Source organism: Euprymna scolopes, chromosome 17 (assembly GCF_053919585.1).
Source record: "Euprymna scolopes isolate OS-2025 chromosome 17, ASM5391958v1, whole genome shotgun sequence".
NCBI classification, from domain to species: Eukaryota; Metazoa; Mollusca; class Cephalopoda; order Sepiida; family Sepiolidae; genus Euprymna; species Euprymna scolopes.
In genome coordinates this window covers 94,571,874-94,596,736 of record NC_136498.1, presented here as the reverse complement: position 1 = coordinate 94,596,736, position 24,863 = coordinate 94,571,874, and the positions used below count along the sequence as shown (strand labels likewise).

Below are 24,863 nucleotides of genomic sequence, written 5' to 3'. Positions count from 1 at the left end.
GTGTTATCACTGATTTTTTTTTTATTGGTGTTATTACTGATTTCGATTTTGCTGATGACTTAGCATTACTGAGGAAATTGGTCAAGCCCAAGAAGTCTTAAGACAACTGGAAGAGGAAGCGCGATTGGTAGGTTTGTACTGTAATGCCAAGAAAACAGAGATACAAGCCTTCAATCACATTAACCCGATTGGTTAAGGTTGTCGAAAACTTTAAATATCTTGGAGCATGATCAGAGAGCACTGAAAAAAATTTTGAAGTGAGAAAAGCACTGGCATGGAGAGTACATGTCACAAGTTGAGGAAGATATGATCATCCACTCTTTCAGAAAAGTTGAAAGTAAGACTCTTTGTTGCCACAGTAGAAACAGTCCTTCTCTATGGTACTGAGGCATGGACTCTACAAAATGCACTGAACAAGAGACTGGATGACTGTTACACAGGATGGCCCTCAATACATTATGGAGGAACCACGCAGCAAACCAACAGCTTTATGGTGACCTACCACCAGTATCACTGAAAGTACAACAGAGAAGGATATGAGTAGCCAGTCATGAGGCACAGTGAAGACAAAACCAGCAAGCTAGTTCTCTAGATACTAACAGATGGACACCCAAACCGTGGTAGAAGAAGAATGACCTACATTGACAACCTGCTACAGGACACGGGATTGGAAAGTGTTCGGGACTTACAAACTGTCATGCGAGATCGAGAGAACTGGAGAAGTTGTGTAGATTCGGTGGTGAAGTGTCCTGAAAGACGATGGAGATGAAAGATGAGATGAGAGATGATTTTGAAGACGACCATATTGTAGTCTGCAGAGAAAGAGTCCCATAATTCCACAGATATGAAGTTCTTGGAAAGAAACTTTGTCCATGAAAGCTCTCACAGGGAGAAAGGAAAAATTTTTGCCGTAGTGGTAGAAGACAAGTTCTTGCTGTGAATGTCTTACAGGAAGTTCAGTTAAAACCCTTCCATGGAAATAACAATAAAGTAGAGAAAAACTTCTTTCTAAGATTTATTCTTATCAACATAATATTACATAATTAATTTGATTCTTTATACCTAAAAACAGTTTACTTGTGTTAGTTTTAGAGATAACGGATTAAACTTGGATTGTTGATAATATAGGTATGATTGATGAAAAATATCTTTTGCATTTATTCGTTTATTCATTTTAAAGAGCACGTCTGTGTTTGTGTCTAATATTGTAATTATAAATCTTTTGACCGATTTTCCAATTCTGTAAATATTCACAATATTCTTGGAGACAAAAAGGAAATGAGTGACTTTTGGTGAGTGCATACAGAATTTATTTTACAATTGTTATCTGTGACCCTTTCACGGTTTTATTTTGTCTTTTCCATCGTTTTGTTGCTTTTACGTTTACATTGTGAATTTTGTATTTCTACATTGGGTACAAAAAATTTGATTTTATTTAAGTAAAATATATTCATTCACAACAAAGTTATTAAAAAAAAACAATGATCATAAAGTTTGTTTTTTGCCTTGAGCATGAGACCCAAATCGTTTTTTATTTATTTATTTTTTTGGAGCGAGGAATAATTTGTCATCCAATTTTGTGAAAAAATGTTAGGATTACCCTACACTATACATTCTCGCCAAAATACCACATTCACTCTGTGGTTTAATCTCGCTTAGGTAATCCTCTATTTGAATTCAAAGTATTCTACTTAAATTGGGGATTATCTAAGTAAGATCAAGCCACAGAGTAAATGTGGTATTTTGGTGAGTGTCTAATGTAGGGTAAGCCCTACTAAATGTCATCACCAAAGGTAAGTTTTATAGTAATACTGTAGTAAATATTTATTAATTCTAGAAAATAAAACAATTTTATAATTTACTTTTATTCAGTTTCTCTCCAATAATATGGTTCATTATAAAAGTGCTTATACCAGGAGTAAGTTGATTTATTATTTGTTTTACTTTTATTTTTCTGATTTAGTCCAGTTCATTTTATTCAAAAATAGGTTTTTGTTTAAAGTGTCAGAACGTTTGTGAAACAATACAGTTTTTTAATTCTTGGATCATACAAAATCTGAAAACCAGTGTCGCCATTTACATCGAGACGTGTATGATCACCATTTCAAATTTTAACATAACCACCACAAAATGCATAATTTGCACTCTTTCATTCTAGAAACATAATTAAATAAGTAAAGAAAGTAGAAACTGGACATTGGATTTACTTTTCGCAGCCTCGTAACTTTCTGAATTTTTTTTCATTAACGTCAAAGAATTTTATAAGACTTGACAATTTACGTGTTTGTTCTTTTTTGTGCATGACATGGTCTGTAGGTTCAAACCCCACATGTAAATTCCTTAATATGTTTTTTCATTAACTGGAAAGAAGTTTATTTATAAGATTGGAACATTTATGTGTGTGTGTATATTTTTAAAATATCTATTGTTTTTGCAATATAAAACTGGCATATTATGGTACTTTAATTAAACTTTATAATTTGATTATAGAAAAATAAATTCGTAAACTTAGCAAAGATGATTTCTTTGTCAAAATAAAAAAAAATACATTTGAATTTCACTCAAATCATTTAAAACCATAAAACTTCAAATAAAACTTTTTAACTAAGTTTGCTTTAAACGTTTGGTATAAAATGATTATTTCTTTAATAAAAATTCACAGACGGTAATACCTCAAGCAATTGCAGTACAAACACAACATGTTTTTATATTAAAAAAAATTCTTAAATGTAACACCTTTCTCCACCTAGGCTGAACTGTTGTTTTGATTTCCCCTCCTCTACCTTTCCACATCCGGGCAACGCCGGGTACCCTCGCTAGTGTTCCTATAATCTTTAACACTTATTTACTTTTATTAGAGTCCTTCGGCCATAAAACATCAGCTTAGCATATGTCATTAAGTTTTTAGATCGAATAGAAATCAAGATAAAACGATATATATATATTTTGTAGCATTTTGACATTCTCAACTAACAGTAATACAGATGTTGATGCAAATGGAAAAATTAGTTTTCAGATTCTCTGTGCATTGAGGATTTAAAAATATAGTTTTGCAACTTTTAAGAAAAAAGATACAAAAATACTTCGTAAACTAAATTGTTTCACATTGTTAATTTTTGCTAATAAATTTGATTTAAATTGTTTCTTTGTTGGTATTTTTGTTGTTACTTTTGTTCAAATACTTTATTTTCTTCTTTTGTTTGGAATTTTTATAAATTAAAATGAAATATTTTAGCATTTCATGAAAAATTTAATAAAATTCCATAGTTACCTTATTGAATATATTTTATGGATTCATCATGAGAAAAAAATTATAAATTAAGGTATGGCATGGTTTGCTTGAAGCATTGTTTAATGGATAAAAGGTGTTTTTGAAGGTTTACAAAATGCAGAAATGTACAGTCGTTGTGAGCAGATAGATAAATAAATAATAATATTTTTTTATTTACCTGATTGGTTTGTTTTTCTTTCTTTTTTCAACTGTGGATGGTATTTATTCCATAGGTCCTTTCGAGTGTATAACTCATCTTCAGTGGAGAAACATATTCACTCTCTAGGCTGTCAAATGTAAAGTAGCTATTGTATTTAGACTTTTTTAAATTCAAATGCTCTAAAGTTTAAATTAATACGTTAACTGTTAAGGGGAGGTAATTCTATTTTTTTCTACTTATCTACAGATTTTCTGATCAAGGGGAAGTAGTTCTAAATTCTTGTTTAATATGGTTAAATCAAAGGGGAAATTATATCTATTTATTTTATTTATTCATTTATTTATATTGTGTTAGCTGTTAAGGGAGGTAATCCTTTTTTTTTTTTTTGCTGTATGAATTATCACTGAGATTGTATAAGTGGCCGTTGTGTTTAAATTTTTAATTTAATATTTCAAGATTATAGCATGTATAAGTTTGATAGAATCCATCAAAATTAAGATATGCGAAAAAGGTAGATAAACGGAAATAATACAATTAAATTGATGTATATTGTGAATTTTTATATTGTGTCTTATTATTAACTAGCAGGAGGTTGCCCAGTTGTGAAAAAAAAAAAATTGTGGCAACAGGGGCGGGCAGTGAGTGGGGTTGCCTGGTCGTAAAAAAAAAAAAAATGCTTAATAGCTGAATTTCCGATTCCAAAGCAACTCTTTTAATTTGTTTTCTTGAGAATAAAAAATGAAACAAGCACAATTTTTTAATTTTTTTTATTAGTTGTTCATTTACAACATGAAACTAAAATCCACAGAATGGGTTATAAATCCCATTTATAGATTTAACATTGATTCCTGTGAGTTTAATTTATTTTATTTATTGGTCATTTATCAAGAGACTAGCCTGGGTGTCCGGCAATGCCCAGGTGTTTGGAGGTGTGTGTTGAGCAAAAAAAAAAAAAAAGTGGTAGTAGGCAGGCAGGCTTGAACCCATGATGTAGAGGCGGAAAAGAAAGTGAAAGAAAGCCTGATGCCTTACCTCTACTCCATAACGCAATCGGAAGTTTGAAACGGTGAAATTAGTAAAGTGATTACAACTGATACGATGACTTGCAAAAATGGCGACAGAAAAAGACCGACCCTCCTTGTTGAAAACTGCCCAGGTGAGGGTCAATATTTGTCATTCAAAGGGTTGAGCTTAAAAACGATACCGATCTCATGGAAATCCGTCGCCTCTGTCGAAAGCTTTAGGCAGACATGCATATGATAATTGCAACGTCTTGTCAGACGAGTGCCACTCCGTCAGTCACTGAAAGTCCATGAGCCCGAAGATAACTTTTTTTTTTTTTAGTCCTGCCAGCGAATTCACACGCTCAAGCAGACATGACATTGAAGTCGGTCCTTGGCATACATACATATATATACATATACACACATACATACCCATAAATATATAAACATACACACATGCACACATCCATACATACATGCATACACAATACATATAGCACATACATACAAACATATACATACACACATGCACACACATATACATATATATGCATGCACAAATATACTATCATATACAAATACATACACACATATACATACATATTCATACATACACATAAAGTTACCTACATATACCTACACATACATATATATGCACCTATACGCATACATATATATGCATATATACATATACATAAATATATATACATACAAACACACATAAACATGTATACACAATAAATAAATAAATACACACATACATATATACATACATATACAAATAGGTATACATACACATATATACACTAGTACATATATTAACATACATACATACATACATACATACACACACACACATATGCATATATAGAATGAAGGCATTTCAGGGCTACACACATGACACTTTTTCCATCGCCACGGACAATTTTTATAGACAAATGCCTGAGGAAGTATCTATACAAAGATGATGTTACAGAGTTTTAGCTTTGTACAACAGCTAAGTCTCTCTCTCGGTTCAAAATGTTGAGATCCAGCAACAAATCAAACTGCAGACCAGCTTAATGTGGGTACTGGTCTCCCGCTTTATGTATTTTTTTTTTTAAATCAGAGATTTGCTTCACCCAGAGGGGTTGCCTTAACAGGGCTTTTGGGAGTCCTCTCCACCCCACACACATATCGAAATAAAGATATACACGTACACATACAAGCATGCATACAAACAGATGCATGCAAACATACATACACAAGAACAAACACACATGACAACATGCACGTACACTCAAACATTCATACATACACGCATGTACATACATATGCACACACACGCACACATACACATACATGTAGAATATATATGAAGGAGCATTTATGATGACGATGATGATGGTTGTTATGAATAGGTGAATTCAACATGAATAAAAGAGTAAAACAATCCCAAATACACAGAACATAGAATAGAGAGATGTTCGCTTCGGCGGTTGTACAGTTTTTAAAATGAAAACGTGTTCATAACGGAACAAATCCACAACGTTCATGACGATGACGATGATGGTTGTTACAAATAGGTGAATTCAACATGAATAAAAGAGTAAAACAATTCCAAATACACAGAAGATAGAATAGAGAGACGTTTGCTTCGCCGGTTGTACAGTTTTTAAAATGAAAACGCGTTCATAATGGCACAAATCCACAACGTTCATGACAACAACGATGATGGTTGTTACGAATAGGTGAATTCAACGTGAATAAAATACATATAAATACATACATACATACATTTAAACAAATAGGTGAGATTTATATAATAGACTATCAGAGGTGCCCAGTGTTGTCCGGGTGTTTGTAGGTGTGTGTTGAGAAAAAAAAAAAGTTGTAGTGGACAGGCAGTCTTGAACCCGCGATGCAAAGATGGAAAAGAAAGTGAAAGAAAACCTGACACCTTACCACTATGCCATGATGAGACTGGAAGTGTAAAGCATTCAAATTTAGCAATGTCAATCAAGCTCCCCCCCAAAAAGAAGAACTCTGGCAGTGTCCAAATGAATAGCAATTGTCTGATATGAAGGGTTTCCCCCACATTGATCAAACCTAATTGCCTTCAAGATGGCTTTGCTTTGATCAGTTTTGATTTATTTATACGAGAAAGATAAACAGACACTGGAAACAGGGGAATTTTTTAAAACTCGGTCAAAATAAAGATAGATCTCCTCTTTGAGTTAGAATTTTTAAAATGGCTGTCCATTTGCAAATCAAAGATATTATGATCTAGGAACTATAAGGAAACTTCTAAATAAATGTAACCGATGTGAGAACGAATGCGTGCGCCCATTTTGCCTTTTATATAATAGACTAGCCTGGGTGCCTGGCATTGCCCGGGTGTTTGGAGGTGTGTGTTGAGCAAAAAAAAAATAAAAATGGTAGTAGGTAGCAGGTAGACATGTACTGCGAAGGATGAAAAGAATGTAAAAAAAAAAAGTGACGCCTTTACCATTGCGTCCAGCGCCAAACCGGAAGTGACAAATGTTTAAATTAAGGCTAGTCAATTTGAAAATATCGGCAAAAAAAGCAAGCCCTCTCTGTAGAAAAATTCCCAACTGAGGGTGACAGAATTAATATTTTTAGCCAATTTTCCGATATTTGTCGTCTGAAGGGTCAAGCTTCAAAATTATACCGATCTTGTGAAAATCAGTCACCTCTGTCAAAAGTTTTAGGCAGACATACAAACATAGATATGTTTAAACAGACAGGTGAGATTTATTAAAATAGATAACTTGCCTATTCCCTTTGTAAACTTTTCATATCTATTCGCTCTATAGATAATAATATCTATAAGTCCCCATCCTAGAGAGTTCACTTGATTATTGGTTTTAAATGCTCTGCAAGGGTTTTCAATTTCGTTGGCACCAGCTGCACATTGGCAGTGTTTGTCATCGGCTTCTTCTGAAATAATAAACGTTTTATGGTACTTTGGACGCATGCGAAAAATATAGATGAAAATTTCATGATGAGTTTATCAAAATCTTGGATAAAATGCATAAAAAGAAAACATTCTGTAAATTTTCTTAATTAAAAAGGAAATTATAACTCCATTTAAACTTATACATGCACACCAAAAAGAAGAATGGGATTGGACATGTTTTACTATAATTAACAGAACAACAAAAAAAGAAATGAAAAACAAATATGTAACAAATAAATGTTACCAAAGGCAAGACGCTCCTACATACCTGGATAAGTTTGCTTGTGCTATTTAAAAGTGTGTTTTTGATTCAAAACAAATTTAGTGTTTCCTCTTTGAGTTAGAATTTTTAAAATAGCTGCCCAATAACCCCTGTAAAAAGACCATTGATAACCGTTCAAAATCGAAAATTAAACAAACGCTGGTAGAAACACATAAATAAATGTTAACAATCGATCGAAAATGTTATTTTTTGTGAGTAGTTTATTTAATTTTCGAATTTTGGGCGATTATACAAAATTAAAGAATTGGAATGGGCCAGAAATGATTATCATTTTACGTTAATTTTATGTGCCAAAACTTTTCCTACTTGAAATTCTAAAATAATTGGATTTTTTTTTCTTTTTGCCACATAATCTAAAAAAAGTAGAATCCCATTTTGGGGAAGTGATTTAGCTAAAGGTGTTAATCTATTTGCTGCTGCTATTATTATTATTATTAAGGAATTGTCTTACACATGTTTGGATGTTTTAGGTTTCTGTCTTTGTGTACATTTTTTCCGGCCAAAAGCGACAGAGTTTAAAAAATAGCGAACGAAACAAGTAAGAGTTTTGAACCGAAATTTTAATTTGAACTTGAAATTCATGATTAAACAAGGAATTGTCTTACACACATTCGGATGTTTTATATTTCTGTCTTTGTGTACATTTTTTCTGACCAAAAGCGACAACAGTGGCGAAGTTTAAAAAATAGCAAACGAAACAAGTAAGAGTTTCTAATCGAAATTTTAATTTGAACTTGAAATTCATGGTTAAACAAGGAATTGTCTTACACATGTTTGGATGTTTTATGTTTCTGTTTTCGTGTACATTTTTTTGGCCAAAAGCAACATCGGCAGAGGAGTTTAAAAAAAAAACAAAAAAAAACGAACAAAGTAAGCTTTTCTAACTGAAATTATTATTATTATTATTATTATTATTGTTCTTCTACTTATTATTATTTTTTTTTTTTTATTATCATTATTATTATTATTATTAATTTTTTTTTTTTTACTTCATTGGTTATTACTATTATCACTAATATTATTACTAGTAGTAGTGGTTGTGGTGGTGGTGGTGGTAGTAGTGGTGGTATGTTTTTATTATTACTGTAGCTGTAATGGTAGGTGTTGTTTTTTGCTGTCATTGCTATTGTTGTTTTTGCTGTTAATATTATTGCTACTGATATTAGTGTTGCCATTATCATTGTAGATTTTATTTCTATTGTTGTTGGTGGTGGTAATGGGAATAGTGGTGGTGATGGAGGAAAAAGGTCAGGAAGGGATCTTTAACCTTAGTGGGGAACCCTCCCAGAGATAATGTCTCGATAAAACTATCGGTGGTGGTATAACCTTAAATTCACTAACCCCATTTATGGGCGAATGTCATCTCAAAATATTGAAAATAACGATATGAATGAGGTTAGAACATCTTGTGATGGTCTCACGTCAGGTAGGTGTCCTACTGGTCAACAGGGTGGGTCCTGTTGTCATCATACAACTGTTCGAAATTCTGAGGATGTGGCTGGATATAGGGGGAGTAAGAATTGCCAGAGAGGGTCCGAAGACACGAAGGGAGTTGGAACAGGAAATGTAAAAAAAACGTGGACGGATGAGGAAAGAAGAGTACTGTGGGAATGCTTTGTAAGAAGTGGAAGTACCAAATCTGGTGGATATATCCGAAAAGTGAAGGAAGAATGGGTATCGAGAGGAGGAGGAGGAGCTAGAAGTGTCGCGAGTTTGGTATCCCAGTTAAAACAAATTAAAAATAACAACCTACTTTCAGTGATTGTAAAAGAAGAGATTGAATGGATGGTTAGGAATGAAATGAATAACGAAAGTAAAATTGATGAAACTAGAACTGAGAGAGTGGAAGTGCAGAAGGGAAATGTAAGCGATGATGGGAGGCGGACAACTGAAGAGTTATGGAATCCTATGGTTAGGGGAATTAAAGAGAAAGAGTTTGAAGGATCTAAGGCAGATGAGATCATTGACTCTGAGACAATGGAGCCAATAAAAGGAGCAGATGTATGGAGAAGTGGTGATGAAGTTCGAACTTTGACTTCTGTAGAAAAAGAAGTACTTCAGAAGTTAAGAGAGGTTCTTCTTAGAGACGATATCATAGAGATTTCAAGTATGAAGAGTAGTGATAGGCAGAAGGTGAAAAACGAGGTAAAATTAATTCAAGGAGTAATTCACATCATAAGAAAGAACATATCGATTACGGAACTTAACAGGCTTCTGTATGCAGCGTCATACGTTATTGCGAATCGTCTTGGCTTATTACAGAAGAAAAAGGGAGATATGAAAGATAGAAGGCCACATTGGCAGAGGCGGCTTGAAGAAAGTATTAAATGGTGGCGAAAAGCATTGGTAGAATCGAAGAAATAAAAAAAGGAGTTAAACTAGGACATAAAGCCAAGGACGAGCTTGAAAGGAGGTATAGATTGCTGGAAAAAGGAACGATGAACGTTCTAACAATGTTGAAAGAGAAGGTCCGCACTGATGGTATGAAAATTAGGAACTTTGTTGGAAAAAGTGTTGAATTTCGGCAGAACAACTTTTTATGGAACAATCAGTCTCAGCTGTATAAAGAATTAAATGGGAGTAAACAGGTGGGAAATAACAACACTTCAAATGCAAAAGATGCAAGGAAGTTCTGGAGTACGATTTGGTCTGTCGAAGGGCGATATAATGAGAAGGCTAGCTGGTTGGGAGAGGTCAGAGAAAGGCTATCAGAAATGCAGCAGATGAAGAACGTTGAGATAATCATCAATGACGTTAAGGCTGGTATACGAAGGATGACAAACTGGAAGGCACCTGGCCCAGCTGGAGTGATGGGCTTCTGGTTTAAACAGTTTCCATGCCTTTATCCACCTATAGCTGCTGCTCTATAAAGGGTTGTAGAGTCGGGAGATGTCCCTGATTGGCTTGTGAAGGGAAGAACAATACTGATTAGGAAAGATCCTGCAAAAGGAACAGATGCCTATAATTATAGACCAATTACATGTCTGCCATTGATGTGGAAACTGTTGACTAGAATATTTGCGGAGAAAATTTATGAACATCCAGAGAGTAATGGTGTTTTTCCTGACAAACAAAAGGGGTGCCGGAAAGGCTCAAGAGGTACTAAAGAGCAACTACTAATTGATAAAGCAATAATGCAGCATACGAAGAAGAAGAAGAAGAAGAAGAGGAATCTGAGCATAGCATGGATTGATTACAGAAAGGCTTATGACATGGTTCCTCATTACTGGATACGTGAAACACTATTGATGATGAAGGTTGCTGAGAATGTGGTAGGGCTTTTGGAGACAAGTATAGCTCAATGGAAAATGGTGCTGACAGCAAACAGAGAGGAGATGGGGCAGGTTGGCATTAAACATGGGATATTTCAAGGAGATTCGTTATCGCCACTTTTTGTAATGATAATGATGCCACTGAGCATCATCTTGAAGAGAGAAAAACTGGTGACAGACGCCTCAACTATCTACTTTTTATGGATGATTTGAGAATATTTGGTAGAAATGAAAAGGAAATGGAAAGTGGTAGAACTTGTGGGGACATACTCAGGAGACATTGGGATGGAGTTTGGGATTAGTAAATGTGCAGTGCTGGTGATGAAAAGAGGAGTAAAGGTTCATTCGAATGGAATATTGCTGCCAAATGGAGAAATTATGAAAGAAATAGAAGATACAGAATATAAGTATTTGAGAGTACTGGAGGGTGTAGGCATCATGAACAGAGAAATGAAAGAAAAAGTCAGGAAGGAGTATCTTAGAAGAGTGAAACTAATTGCAAAGTCGAAACTGTATGGAAGAAACCTAATGAAAGCAGTAAATGCATGAGCAGTCAGTGTTTTGAGATACAGTGTGGGAATTTTAGAATTGTCTGACAAGGATTTGCATGCCATGGATATCAAAACAAGAAAAGCTTTAGCAATGTTTTAGCAATGTTTGGTATATTTCACATTCAAAGTAGCGTAGCAAGGCTGTACCAAAAGAGGAAAGATGGTGAGAGAGGATTGAAAAGTGTAAAAGATTGTGTTAGAACTGAGGAGATGTTATTGAAGGAGCATGTGGCTAGAAGTGAGGAGTGGATGCTTAAGGTGGTGGCCAATGAAGTGGAGGTATGTAAGACAAAGGTTGATTATGTGAAACGTATGGATAGAGAAAGGGCAGAGGAACTGGCTAGGAAGAAAATGCATGGAAGGTTCTTCCAGGATATTGCAGCAGGATGTAGTGGACTGGCCCAGAGAGAATACCGAAAAAGACACGATTGCATGGGACTCCGGATATATTGGGAGGTGTGTAAGAGGGTTGGGGTGAAGTGTGCTGGAAAATGGTTTGAGGAGGTGCCTGATGAAGTGAGAACGAGTGAGTATTGCAAGGTAGAGGTATGGTGGGACAAAAGTGTCATAACGACCAAGCAATTGGAACATAATTGTCCGGATTTGGTCGTAATTGACAAAGTCTCAAAAAACTGGCAGATTGTAGACTTCTCTGTACCCTGGGACAGGAATGTGAGAGAGAAGGAGAATGAGAAGTGGAGCAATTATGCTCCATTGGCCTTGGAGATAAGGCGTATACACGGGGTTAAAACACAAATAATCCCGGTCGTAGTTAGTACACTAGAAGTAGTATCAAGTCGTCTGGAAGGACAATTGAAAAAACTACAAATCCCCGATGTTTTAGGCGGCCTTCAAACCTCTGCAATTATAGGTATCACCAATATCCTTAGGAAAACCCTTGATCTTTGAAGCTCCTGGTTTGAAGCCGGGATTAAGGGAAACCTCTGGAAACGAATCCCATCCCTTTTCAGAGAGGCGTTCATAAACGAAATCAGAATTATTATTATTATTATGATGATGATCTCTAATTTACTTTTGTTTTACAATAATGCAAATCAATCTAATAATAGACCAAATTGTGTAAAAAATATGAACATATTTTTTCAAAAGGGAGACGGTTCAGAATAGTTAACAGATATCCCTCCTAATGTTAAGACTGATTTTCTAAATAATACTTTATTATGTAGAAAATCATTCTTGACATGGGACGGGCTTTCTTAACTATTCTATTCCTACACTGTTTTCTTATTTTGCATACCAATCGTCGGTTCTTTTTAATTGTTTTTGAAAATTTCAAATAGCATTAACGACAAACAAATGCAAATGAGGTTTGTTAGATCTTGTCTCATAATTTTCAATCAATTACAAGAAAAGCATTTGAGAAAGATTTTTAAGAAGAACTACTCTTGTGATATACTTCCATTTCAAGTGTGCGTTTTACATTTTGCAAAATATATATGGACATTACACGGTGTGTGTGTGGGGGGGTACAGTTATTTGAACATTTTTAAACAGCGTGAAAGCTCTAATTTAATGTTTAGAAATTTTAAAAGGATCCAAATCGAAATCGGTACTTTAGAACAGAATCGATAAATTTTGGAATCACTAATATATATATGTAATATAAAGCTGAACGTCTCTGTGTGTGTCTGATCACGAATAGGCTCCTATATTGTTGACTATTATAGAAAACTGATCACATATAAGGATAGAAATGTATCGAGACACAGGAAAGGGTATGTTTGATCTGGCATAATGATGATTCAATAAAATTGTGGGGGTCTCTGTACATGCCTGGTTCACAAAGTATGGAAATAAAAAATTTAAAAATTAAAAAAAAATGTTTACAAGTGTTTTTGATATAGATGTACATAATAATACTTTGATAAGTATGTTTTAACTTAAATACGGATGGTATAATAAAATTGTGGGGTCTGCATTCGCGCCTGGCCTCCATAGAATGGAAATAGGCACAAACTTTAATAAAGACTTTTCATATCTATCTGCGTAAGTATACTTTGATAATTATGTTTCAGTTTGAAGAAATATAGTATAATAAAATTATGGGATGTTCATTTGTGCCTAACCTTCATAGAATGGAAATATGTCATAAAGTTTAACAATGTTTTTTAATATAGGTTCACACAAGATTGTGATCAGTGTGAATAGGTATGGTATAATAAATTATGGGGTTTATCTATTTTATTTTTACTTTCATCATACTTTTGCTTTGGTTTTGATACCCCCAAATTCGAAGCTATCTCTTTACAACCCTTCCTTTTCATAACCTACCATACTTTCATAAATCAGAGTCCATTTTCTGTAGGCTGTTTTTGAACCCAGTGAACGACAGGTACTTTTGCTAGTATATATATATATATATATATATATATATATATATATATATATATATATATATATATATATATATAATCTAAAGTGAAAATTTATATCTAATATCCGAAACGTTTTTATTCTTTTTTTTTTTAGGGAGGTGGTGTTTGATCAATATTGTTTTGTTTTTAAAACCCTGAAACAGTTTTTCATGGTAAACAACAGATAATCCCTATTAGAACTATATTAAAACTAGAGTAAATTCCTGAAAGCAAACTAATGCAGTGGTCGAAAGTGAATAATTCACTTATGAATGGAGTAATTTTCCAAGGAAGAATTGAAATGAAAGTTTTTGTTTATTTATTTTTTATTTAGAGTTTTAAAGGTTGGAAAATTTTGAGACTCTGTGTGTGTGCGTGTGTGTGTGCGCGCGCGCGTGTTTAATGTTGAAAATTTACCAGTAGTATTTTATGTTGCTATTTTATGCTATTATACGCATATGTAATATTATTAAACAACCATTTATTTGGTTTGTGGGACTGAATATAAAAAATAATACTGCAAAATTAAAAATAAAACTGGTACAGGATTCGAACCTGTACCTCAACAGAAGGGATACTTAACATGAGCAACGTCTTCTTGATTAATGAGTAGGGCTGTGACAACAGCATATTCTTTTCATTATGTTGACTCTCGAGTATATATCCGACACAGTTGGACACAGTTAATCAACCGAGAACCACATCACATTTTATAAAAGCATATCAACGGATACACACTTGAGAGTCAAAACAATGAAAAGAATATGCTGTTGTCCGAGCCATATATCCATGCAAACCCAAAATTCTACAAATAACTCTTCTCCTAAGCTCTGTGATAAATCTTTGTTTATGTTTTTTTCTAACTATCTCTTTACTGCATCAAACAGTAAAGGTACAATGAACGTCTTTGCAAGTTTTACAGTATGTTATAGATTTAGTTTTTTTTTTTTACAGCAAAATATGATGAATGTTTTTATACGATTTTAATATTGATGGCATGTTATATATTAATTTTTTTTGTTTGTTTTTTTTTGGGGGGGTTGCAGAAAAATATAATTAATGTTTTTTATATGATTTTAATACTGACTTTTTTGAAGGGATGAAATTGTTTTGTTAGTAATATTACTAAACAAACGCTTTATTTAGTCTATGTGATTGGATATAAATAAAAAATATCAAAGTGAAAAATCAGTCGCACAGAATTCAAACGTGTGCATCAGAAGACAACCGCCTTACATGGACGCCATCGTCATTATAATTGTTTATTGATCATAAAAATTCAGATAAAAAATAATTCATTTTTTTGCGTTTGATTTCAGAACTGGACAGAATTCTGGGAGACACTCAATGTGATATTACAGGTATCGTTGTATTATTATAGATTCATGTTTCTAGTTCTAATTAATGGTGTTGATAGAAAGCATAACTATGAACAAACGTTTTAATAAAAACATGTTTTAACAAAGATGAACACAGACATGGATAGCAAAACGACAGAGTTAAAAAGTGTCTGGAATATCTTTAAAAAAAAAACGACTTCTCTCTACCCTCTATGCTTCTCCTACCCTCTATCCCACCTATTCGCTCTCTCCTTCTCTCTATCACCCCTCCCTGTCGACACCCTTTGACTAATCTTGTTTCTGTTAAACTCCCAAAAGAACGAATATTATAAATAAAAGGTGTCCATATTCTGTCTGAAAAGAGAATATATAAGTTTTTTGGGTGTGTCTTGTGTAGTTTCTGATTTTTATGTGAACACACACACACACATACACACAGAAACAGACACAGAAACAGACAACTGTCTTTTATATAATAGACCAAGGTTGTTTCTATTTTAGATTTTTCTTTTCTTATATAATACAACATGTTGGGTGTGTGAATTGATTTATAAAGACATTATCGAAAAAAGAAACAAACCTTGTAAGAACTGGAAGATACATAGTGCAGCAGTGGATACAGTTATTGAATAATTATTATAAGTAAGTGAAAGTCCCACTACGTTGTGAGAATAACATACAAGATAGGAATAGTAGTTTGAATAGTTTGAATCATAAAAATTATTAATGCTCATCTAAAAAAAAAAAAAATTAGAAACATAAAGAAAACTGAAGATTGATAATTTGTATTATTTGATTATCAAGACTTATGCTTCATCTTCAATGTTATTCGCACAACGTTTTTGCCGATGTAACTTCTGACTTTCTTCAAGTGTATCTTACCAAACTCTGAAATCTTTCTCAAACTTTGGAATCAGTACAGAATTTCTAACGGAAGCCTTTATTTAAGTCATGATGATAAATTGTTGTCATTCTATCAGCTATCGAGTCAAGGTCTTAAGTAATTAAAAAAAAAAATTAGATTCTTAGCATCATCTGTACTAAAGATTGAACGCTTAACCTCCAGACGTTTGTCACTTAGAACTGATTATGACTTAGCACCTTTACTTGTTGCACCTTGGATCCAGGTAGACTGCCGAGTTTTACATTAAGATTCCTGAGTCTGACAAAATGCAGAAGAAGAAGATTATGAGTTGGACTGGCTGAAATATTGTGAGAATAATTTTCAAAATTTGAGTGGTAGTTTGAATAGTCTAAACAATACAAATCAAGACAAGGCTTAAGAATTGATTAAAGTTGTAATGATAAGAATTGCCATAGCAGTAATAATGTTACTTTCTGAACTTGTGTAAATTACACAGTATTTGAAATTAGTGAATTAAAATTCGGTTAATATGTAATTTTAACAAAACATGAGAAAGTGTCCCAGTTGAATCAAATTGACAATCGAAATAGTCGAGATTTAACAAAATTATGTTGATTTCATAGGTTTTAATATTCATTCTATAAAATCAAGGTGAGCTATAAATTAAAAAAAAAAAGATCATGAAAATGTCTTTAACATAATTTCGAAAAGTGTTGATAAGATGACGTTGCATGTTTCAAAGATTTTAATAAAGAGAAATATTTGTTTGTGCTTAAATTGTTGATAATATGAACTGGTGTTTTTCAGTTGCACCTCCTTTGATTTCATCTTCATAACAAGTTCTCTCCTCCCGGATTGAATGTATATGTATGACTATAATCTCACAGTAGGTACTTCAATCTATAAATATGTTCTGGTTCCCAAACAACTCTTCTTCGATTCTTGCATTCAAGATATCTTTGATTGGATAAAAACTCAAATCATATCCCAGCAATCGGCTTGACATTTCTCCTCTGTTGCGAGTGAGTAAAGCATCTTTGGAAACGGTTTTGATAACTCAATCTTGCAGTTGGATCGTTGCTGCTACAATACTTCTCCCACTGCAGAATCTTTACACAAGTTTTAATAATAATAATAAATAAATAAAATAAATATAAACCACACACACAAACACACAAGTGACGGCACAAGTTTCGGTTAGTACCATACAAAATAATAGTAAAGGGTCAAAAATAATAGAAAGACTAAGAAGAGAGATCACACACCAGACCGGCACTTGAAGGATGCAGAGAGCATTGGGACCTTGAGGGGGCTTATTGCTACTCAAACCTAGAAAAGATCTGATGATCGCTGCCAATAACAAATTCAATGCAAACAAGTTCTTGTTGAGTCGTCTTCTTAAATAATTAGATTCTACCCAATTTCCACCACTAGCGATCATTATGGGGTTGTCTCGCTGACCACTTGACACTCATTAACTCTTATCCTCGGGTGGCCTTCTGGTCTTGATAAGCGGTTAATCCCTTGTAACATGTGATCATTTGTCACTGGTCGTGTCTACAATAATGTTCTTGTAGAATTGATGTTCCCTGTTCAACAGTGCAAACCAAGCTTTTATAAATATATATATATATATATATATATATATATCTTTGCACAACTCTCATCAATTACTCTACGTGTTGGTCGATGAAGCAAATAAATTAAATTTGATAAAATAACTTTATTAATCAACACAATTCATTGTCAGGCATGTAGTTATTATTTCTTGAAAACAATTCTGAAGGGAAATAACTCACGTATAAATTTACACGAGTTATCTCCCTTAACTCCACGAAAAATAGATAAATTAAAGTTTTTAGATAAATGAAAGAGATCGCGTTAAAAATAAAACCGGTACATCTGTACTTTCCCCTCCCCATTTTCTCTATGAGGGAAAAATTAGACACCATCTGTTTTAAGTGCTGGAAAAAGAGTAGCACTGTCAAAGAGAAGCCATCTTGATTGGGACAAAAATTAACTCAGTTTAGAAGGATTTTCTTTCATCAAATCAAAGATAGTACTCTATCTTTTAAGGGAAAAACAAGGACGCCAAAATTTGGAAGACCTGCGAAAATTCAGGGAGGTTAGAAAATTTATGTAACGGATATGAAATGGATTGTATTTTTATGATTGTAGAGATTAGGCATGTAATGGAAATGCATTCATCTCATCAGAGGAAAGATAATGAATGTTATAGCGAAGAAGCTATGAATTTGTTGATACTGACATTAATTGAAAGATAATGAATGTTATAGCGAAGAAGCTATGAATTTGTTGATACTGACATTAATTGAAAGATAATGAATGTTATAGCGAAGAAGCTATGAATTTGTTGATACTGACATTAATTGAAAGATAATGAATGTTATAGCGAAGAAGCTATGAATTTGTTGATACTGACATTAATTGAAAGATAATGAATGTTATAGCGAAGAAGCTATGAATTTGTTGCTACTGATATTAATTGAAAGATAATGAATGTTATAGCGAAGAAGCTATGAATTTGTTGATACTGACATTAATTGAAAGATAATGAATGTTATAGCGAAGAAGCTATGAATTTGTTGCTACTAATATTAATTGAAAGAGCATTACATGAAAACTAGTCATAAATGAAAAAAGAAAAATTTTTTGTGCGAAGGATTTATAAAATGGGGGAAAAAATGAAAGAAATCAGAGGATACATTAAAAGTCGAGGATTCCAGTATCATCAATACGAAAAATGATAGGAGATAATGTTCCTATAGGAAAAATCCGGAATTATGATGTTGACACGCTGAATGAAATTCAAATTCAGAATTTCCGTAGTAATCCTAAAAGATTGTAATAATTTAAAAAGTTTGTAATATATATATATATATATATATACTAGCAGTTCAGCCCAGCTTTGCTCAGACCCTATGTACTGTCCATAACTTGCCCTACGTGTGAATACACTTGATGTAAGATTTCAAATGTTTAGACCAAAATTTGTCTGAATAATTTCGTAGGACCGCAGAGGTCAATTTTTTTTAACTTTGACCCCAATTTTTACTCCTTAACATTTATTATTTTAGTCTCAAATCAAAATACAAAGTTTTACCTATGTTCAAGTTACCTACATCTAAAATTTCAAGTCTTTAGGTTCAAAATTGGCAGAGGAATTTGGTAGAATCTGCAAAGGTCAACTCTTTCAACTTTGACCTTTTGGCAGACAAATTTTCGCTGCAAAACCTATTAAAAGGCTAATTGCATGTCTGAATACCCGTTATGTATAAATTTCAAATGTTTAGACCCAAAATTGGCTGAGTAGTTTGGTAGACACCGCAAAGGTCTAATCTTTTGAACTTGGACACCTTGGCAGCTCAAATTTTTTTATTCAAACCGATTAAAAAGCTTGCCCTATTATGTAAAATTTAAAAAGTTTAGACCAGAAATTGGCTAAGTAATTTGGTAGAGACCGCAGAGGTCAAATGTTTTAAAACTTTGACCCCAATTTTGACCCCTTATTATTTTTTTTTTTTTTTTTGGCTCAAATGAAATTAAAAAGTTTGATCCATGTCCAAGTAACCTACATTTAAAAATTCAAGTGTTTACACCCAGAATTGGCGAAGGAGTTTGGTAGAGTTTCAAAGCTCAAATCGTTAAACTTTGACCCCTTGACAGCCAAATTTCAGGCTAAAAACCGATTAAAAAGATTTTCCCAAATCTCAATACTCTTTATGTCAAATCTCGAGACCGAAAATTGACAGACTTATTTGGTAGGGAAATGTATGCAGACACACAAACACACTCACAGACATTTTCACTTTTGTATATATATATATATATATATATATATATATATATGAAAATAATTTTGTTTGACTTTTCAGATCACGAGACTACAATTATGCACCGACTTCAGGATACCGTTCTTGAGTACAGTGCTGTGTTGTCTCTGGTCATGGAGCACACCGCAGAGCTCGATTGGTAAGTAAAACATTTGAAAGCAAACATTTTTGTTCATTTCTAATGCACTTAAAAGGACTGTGAGAATCTAAAAAAGGTATCTCGGATAGAATGTATGAAAAATTAAGTGAATGTTTGGCACCTATTAGGATGCCCAATCCCCAGCCATAACAAAATGATAAGAAAATTTAAGAATAAAAAGAAAACGGAGCTATTTAATCTTACCTTATGGGACAAGAAGTGAAAGAAGCAATCTTAGTAGAAATTAGTGTCCGAATGATGTTGGATTAAACAAAGCTGAGGGGGAAAAGGTAACGAAATACCAAGGTCTTATGTTTGATAGGAAAAGAAACTGGAATCTTAAGAAAATCATTCCAGTAATTAAAGTAGCAAGTGGACTCATGAAAAAGAATTTCCAAAAACAACGTGATAAATGGAATGCGAGAGATAAACAATTCGACTTAAAGAGACTTTAGAATCTTAAAAAGATTTCTCGATTGAAATTTCTGACATAGTGGGTGAATATCTGACATCTGGCAGGATGCCCTATTTCCAGAAGAACAAAATGATAAGAAAATTGAACAAAAAAAATAGAAGCTCTTGTGAATGAATTATTTTCATAATCCTCTTTAGAAGCCAATAAAAATGAAATGAACATATCTAAAAGTATATTTTGTTTACCTGTTTTCTAACTAGAAATATTTTTATGTAAATGAGTGAATAAAGCAAAGGGTATTCTTTTATGTCTTTTATGTGTTTGTATCTATTCTCCTCCCCACGAGGGCAAAATTAGAAAAAGTATGTTTTTAATGTAGAAAAAAATCCAGCTCCATAAAAAGAAGCACTTGGGACTGGAGCAAAAATAAAAATCGTCTCAATCTAGAAGCACTTCTCCTTCACTGACCAAAGACTGAAAAGATTAAGTGCAGCATTAAAACAGATATTACACTTTGCTCCTTGCCAAAAAGCCAGGAAAATTTTATGTTTTTTGTATGTTGGGCTGTTGATTCTACATCTTTGGTTGTTTCTCACTGAAATTTCATTTGTCTAATATAGTATATTACAGTTGATTGAAATAAGTGTCACATTTGATATCTTAAATAAATAAAGTTTTCATTTTTATTTCATACTAGCACTTCAGCCCAGCTTTGCTCGGGCCCTATGTACTGTTCATAACTTTATGTGCATATATATATCTATAATATAAAGCTTAATGTCTGTGTGTGTGTGTCTAGTCACGAATAGGCTCTTATATGGTTGACTATTTTAAAAAACTGATTACATATAATGATATTGAGACACAGGAATGGGTATGTTTGATCTGGCAGAACGGTGGTTCATTAAAATTGTGGGGGTCTGTGTACGTGCCTGGTTCACAAAGTATGGAAATAAAAAATTTAAAAATTAAAAAAAAACGTTTACAAGTGTTTTTGATATAGATGTACATAATAATACTTTGATAAGTATGTTTAACTTAAATAGGGATGGTATAATAAAATTGTGGGGTCTGCGTTCGCGCCTGGCCTCCATAGAATGGAAATAGGCACAAACTTTAATAAAGACTTTTCATATCTATCTGCGTAATTATACTTTGATAATTATGTTTCAGTTTGAAGAAATATGGTATAATAAAATTATGGGGTGTTCGTTCGCACCTGACCTCCATAGAATGGAAATATGTCACAAAGTTTAACAAGGTTTTATTAATATAGATCCACAGAATATTGTGATAAGTGTTTCAGTGTGAACAGGTATGGTATAATAAATGATGGGGTTATCTATTTTATTTTTACTTTCATCATATTTTGCTTTGGTTTTGATACTCCCAAATTCGAAGCTATCTCTTTACAACCCTTCCTTTTCATAACCTATCATACTTTCATAAATCAGAGTCCATTTTCTGTAGGCTGTTTTTGAACCCAGTCAACAACGGGTACTTTTGCTAGTATATATATATATATATATATATATATATATATATATATTAAAAGTTTGATTCATGTCCAGGTAACCTACATTTAAAATTTCAAGTCTTTAGATCCAAAATTGGCAGAGGAGTTTGGTATAGTCTGCAAATGTCAACTCTGTAAACTTTGACCTCTTGGCTGCCAAATTTTCGCCCAAAAACCGATTAAAAAGCTTGCCCTATATCTGAATACACTTCATGTAAAAATTCAAAAGTTTAGACTAAAAATTGGCTGAGTAATTTCGTAGAGACTGCAGAGGTCAAATTTTTTTAAAACTTTGGCCCCCAATTTTGACCTATTTTGGGCTCAAATTAAGTTAAAAAGTTTGATTCATCCCCAAGGAACCTACATCTAAAATTTCAAGTGTTTAGACCCAAAATTAGCGGAGGAGTTTGGTAGAGTTTTCAAAGGTCAAATTGTTGAACTTTGACCTCTTGACAGTCAAATTTCTAGCCGAAAACCAATTAAAAAGATTTTCCCAAATCTCAATACTCCTTATGTCAAATCTCGAGTCTTTAGACTGAAAATTGACAGACTTATTTGGTAAGGAAATGTACACACACAGACACACATACAGACAGTTTCACTTTTCTAGATATATAGATTAAGATTCTCTTTCTGTGGATGTAACAAAGTATAGATGGGTGTATGGCGGCTGTAGCAAATGCTGAGCCATTTGCAAAGTGACACCACAGTAAGGAAAAAGAAAAGACTATAAAAAGAATGTGCACAGGCCAATTATGTTTTCTTTCGGAAAGTACCCGGAAATAAATGTCATTGTTTCAACAGAAAAAAGTGAGTTGAGTTATTATTTGTCTTAGTTTCCTTTGCAACAGAGTCTACAATGTGTTGGGTCCTGAGCGTCTACATGTTAACATATTCATATAACGTTACATGAAGAATGTGACAGGTTAGCGCCCCTACATGCATAATATCATTTCTCCTTTTGACTTTTCTCTTCTGTAGTGACATTACCTTTATTGTTCTTTCTATATGAGATGATAATTATTCATCACTGTGCCGCAACATACTATGAAAGCAAGGAAACCGGACATGTTAGTTCCTTTTGGGTGAAAATGAAGCATCAGCTTTTGAGACAGGTGGACAAACTCGCTATTCAGTAAAATCTCTCATAATAACGTGTTCAAGCATTTCTTTTGTTTTGCTCATTTGTTGTTACCAGCCATTATCATTTCAAAAGTGTATTAATGCTGAATATAGACAACACGTTTTATCAGGAGAATGTAGGGAGATGTGTGCAGAACAGGAGACTTTAATTTTCTTCACATTGAAAGAATGGTTCTTGGATTAATCGATGTAGAACATTTGAAGTAACTGAACCAGTTATCAGGGGAAGACCAAGGAAAACCTGGGAAAAGTGATGACAGAGTTTAGAAAAAAGACGTCTGGCCCCTATCTGTTGAATACTCAAGCGTCGATGATCTTTGCTTGAGTATAGTTACTGACAGACCTTTCACATGCCAAAGAACTTTCCTTTCTTCACTCGGACATTGTCCAACCTTTTTCCACTTTAATTAATCCTTCCATTGTTGTGTTAAAACAGGTTTTTTTTTTCTTTCGTGCAATCGTTTTCCTTTATAAAGTGGATCACATTTTAATAAACAGTGACATCAAACTGATGCATAATATCAGTAACCAAACACTTACCTTTAAACATGCATTTCACATGTCTTTCATTCGGTTTTGACACCGTTTTATTGCAGATAAATTTTCTCTTTACCTTATGAGCTTTCTTCAACTTAAATTCACAAATAACAGATTCATATTGTGTCATAATTTATTTGCTAAATAAATTGGTATGTTAATATGAGAATTTTATTTGTTATTGCTATTGATTTATTACTACTTTGTAGGCATATTTTTATGTTTGTATGTGGATTTTTGTATCTCTGATTCATTAGCAAATTAATTCATCAAGTAAATTTATTCTTTGTTTGATCTTATTTATCTTTTTTTTTTATCACATTTTCAGCCTCATGGCTTTTGCTCATGCAGCTCGAGAGTTTGGTTATGTACAACCAATTCTGAACGAAGAAAACCTTATTGAAATAAAAAATGGCAGGTTCGTTTGATGTATTCAATCAATGCTTTTCAAACAGAAAGACAAAGGTCACAATTATCAGTGATTATGTGGAATATCCATCATGAAACAAACTTATATTATTGAGAAATACTTTTCTTTAACAATCAGAAAAAATAAAACTTTTAAATACTTCTAAGTAACCATAAACATACTGGAATGATGAAAACCATGTAAAACATACACAAGTGAAGTTTTTATAAGAAAAAAATATATATTCCAAGGACATAAGTCAGGCATACCTGTGCCTAATAATGTGAGCTAAAGTTTTATCTGAATTTTACTTCTCCATATTGTATGAAGTATTTTAAAATTTATGCCAGGAAAGCGTTAATAACGCAAAAAAATTTATGATCAAGATGAAATTTTGCATGGTGCTTGTTGTTAACAAAGCATATCAGCTCCATGCATCAAACTTGGAAAAATCAGAAGTCGAAATTCTATCAAAAGGGTCAAAGGTCATATAAGATGCCAAACTTCATTGGCTTCAATATATATAAAATAAAAACATGGAAGTGTTTGAATATATGGTTAAGTTGCAGTTTTAGTAATTTAGAACTGCTTTAAAGCTTCATCGCTAACTCATTTTTCGATCAAATTTCAAATAATTATTATGGATCACCTCAGCTATATTGTGAAAAAAAATTTCAATTTTCGTTCAGTAAAACAAAAGTTATGATGAATTTTCTGGTGTTTAAAATCGTAAAAATATGTAAGGAGGTGAGCGACGCTTTTTATGATTG

General features: G+C 33.1%; 1 protein-coding gene across 6 annotated transcripts in view; it reads left to right on the top strand.

The window, feature by feature from the left end:
- Positions 1-24,863, top strand: part of LOC145296850 (mutS protein homolog 5-like) — a 1,881,756-nt gene that overhangs the window by 1,830,416 nt on the left and 26,477 nt on the right. For all 6 annotated transcript variants that reach the window (XM_080142982.1, XM_080142983.1, XM_080142984.1 and 3 more), the window contains 4 exons: positions 1,873-1,918; positions 15,195-15,236; positions 19,977-20,073; positions 24,013-24,102. In XM_080142982.1, the coding sequence (XP_079999108.1) occupies positions 1,873-1,918; positions 15,195-15,236; positions 19,977-20,073; positions 24,013-24,102 (275 nt within the window). The remainder of the gene's footprint in view (positions 1-1,872; positions 1,919-15,194; positions 15,237-19,976; positions 20,074-24,012; positions 24,103-24,863) is intronic.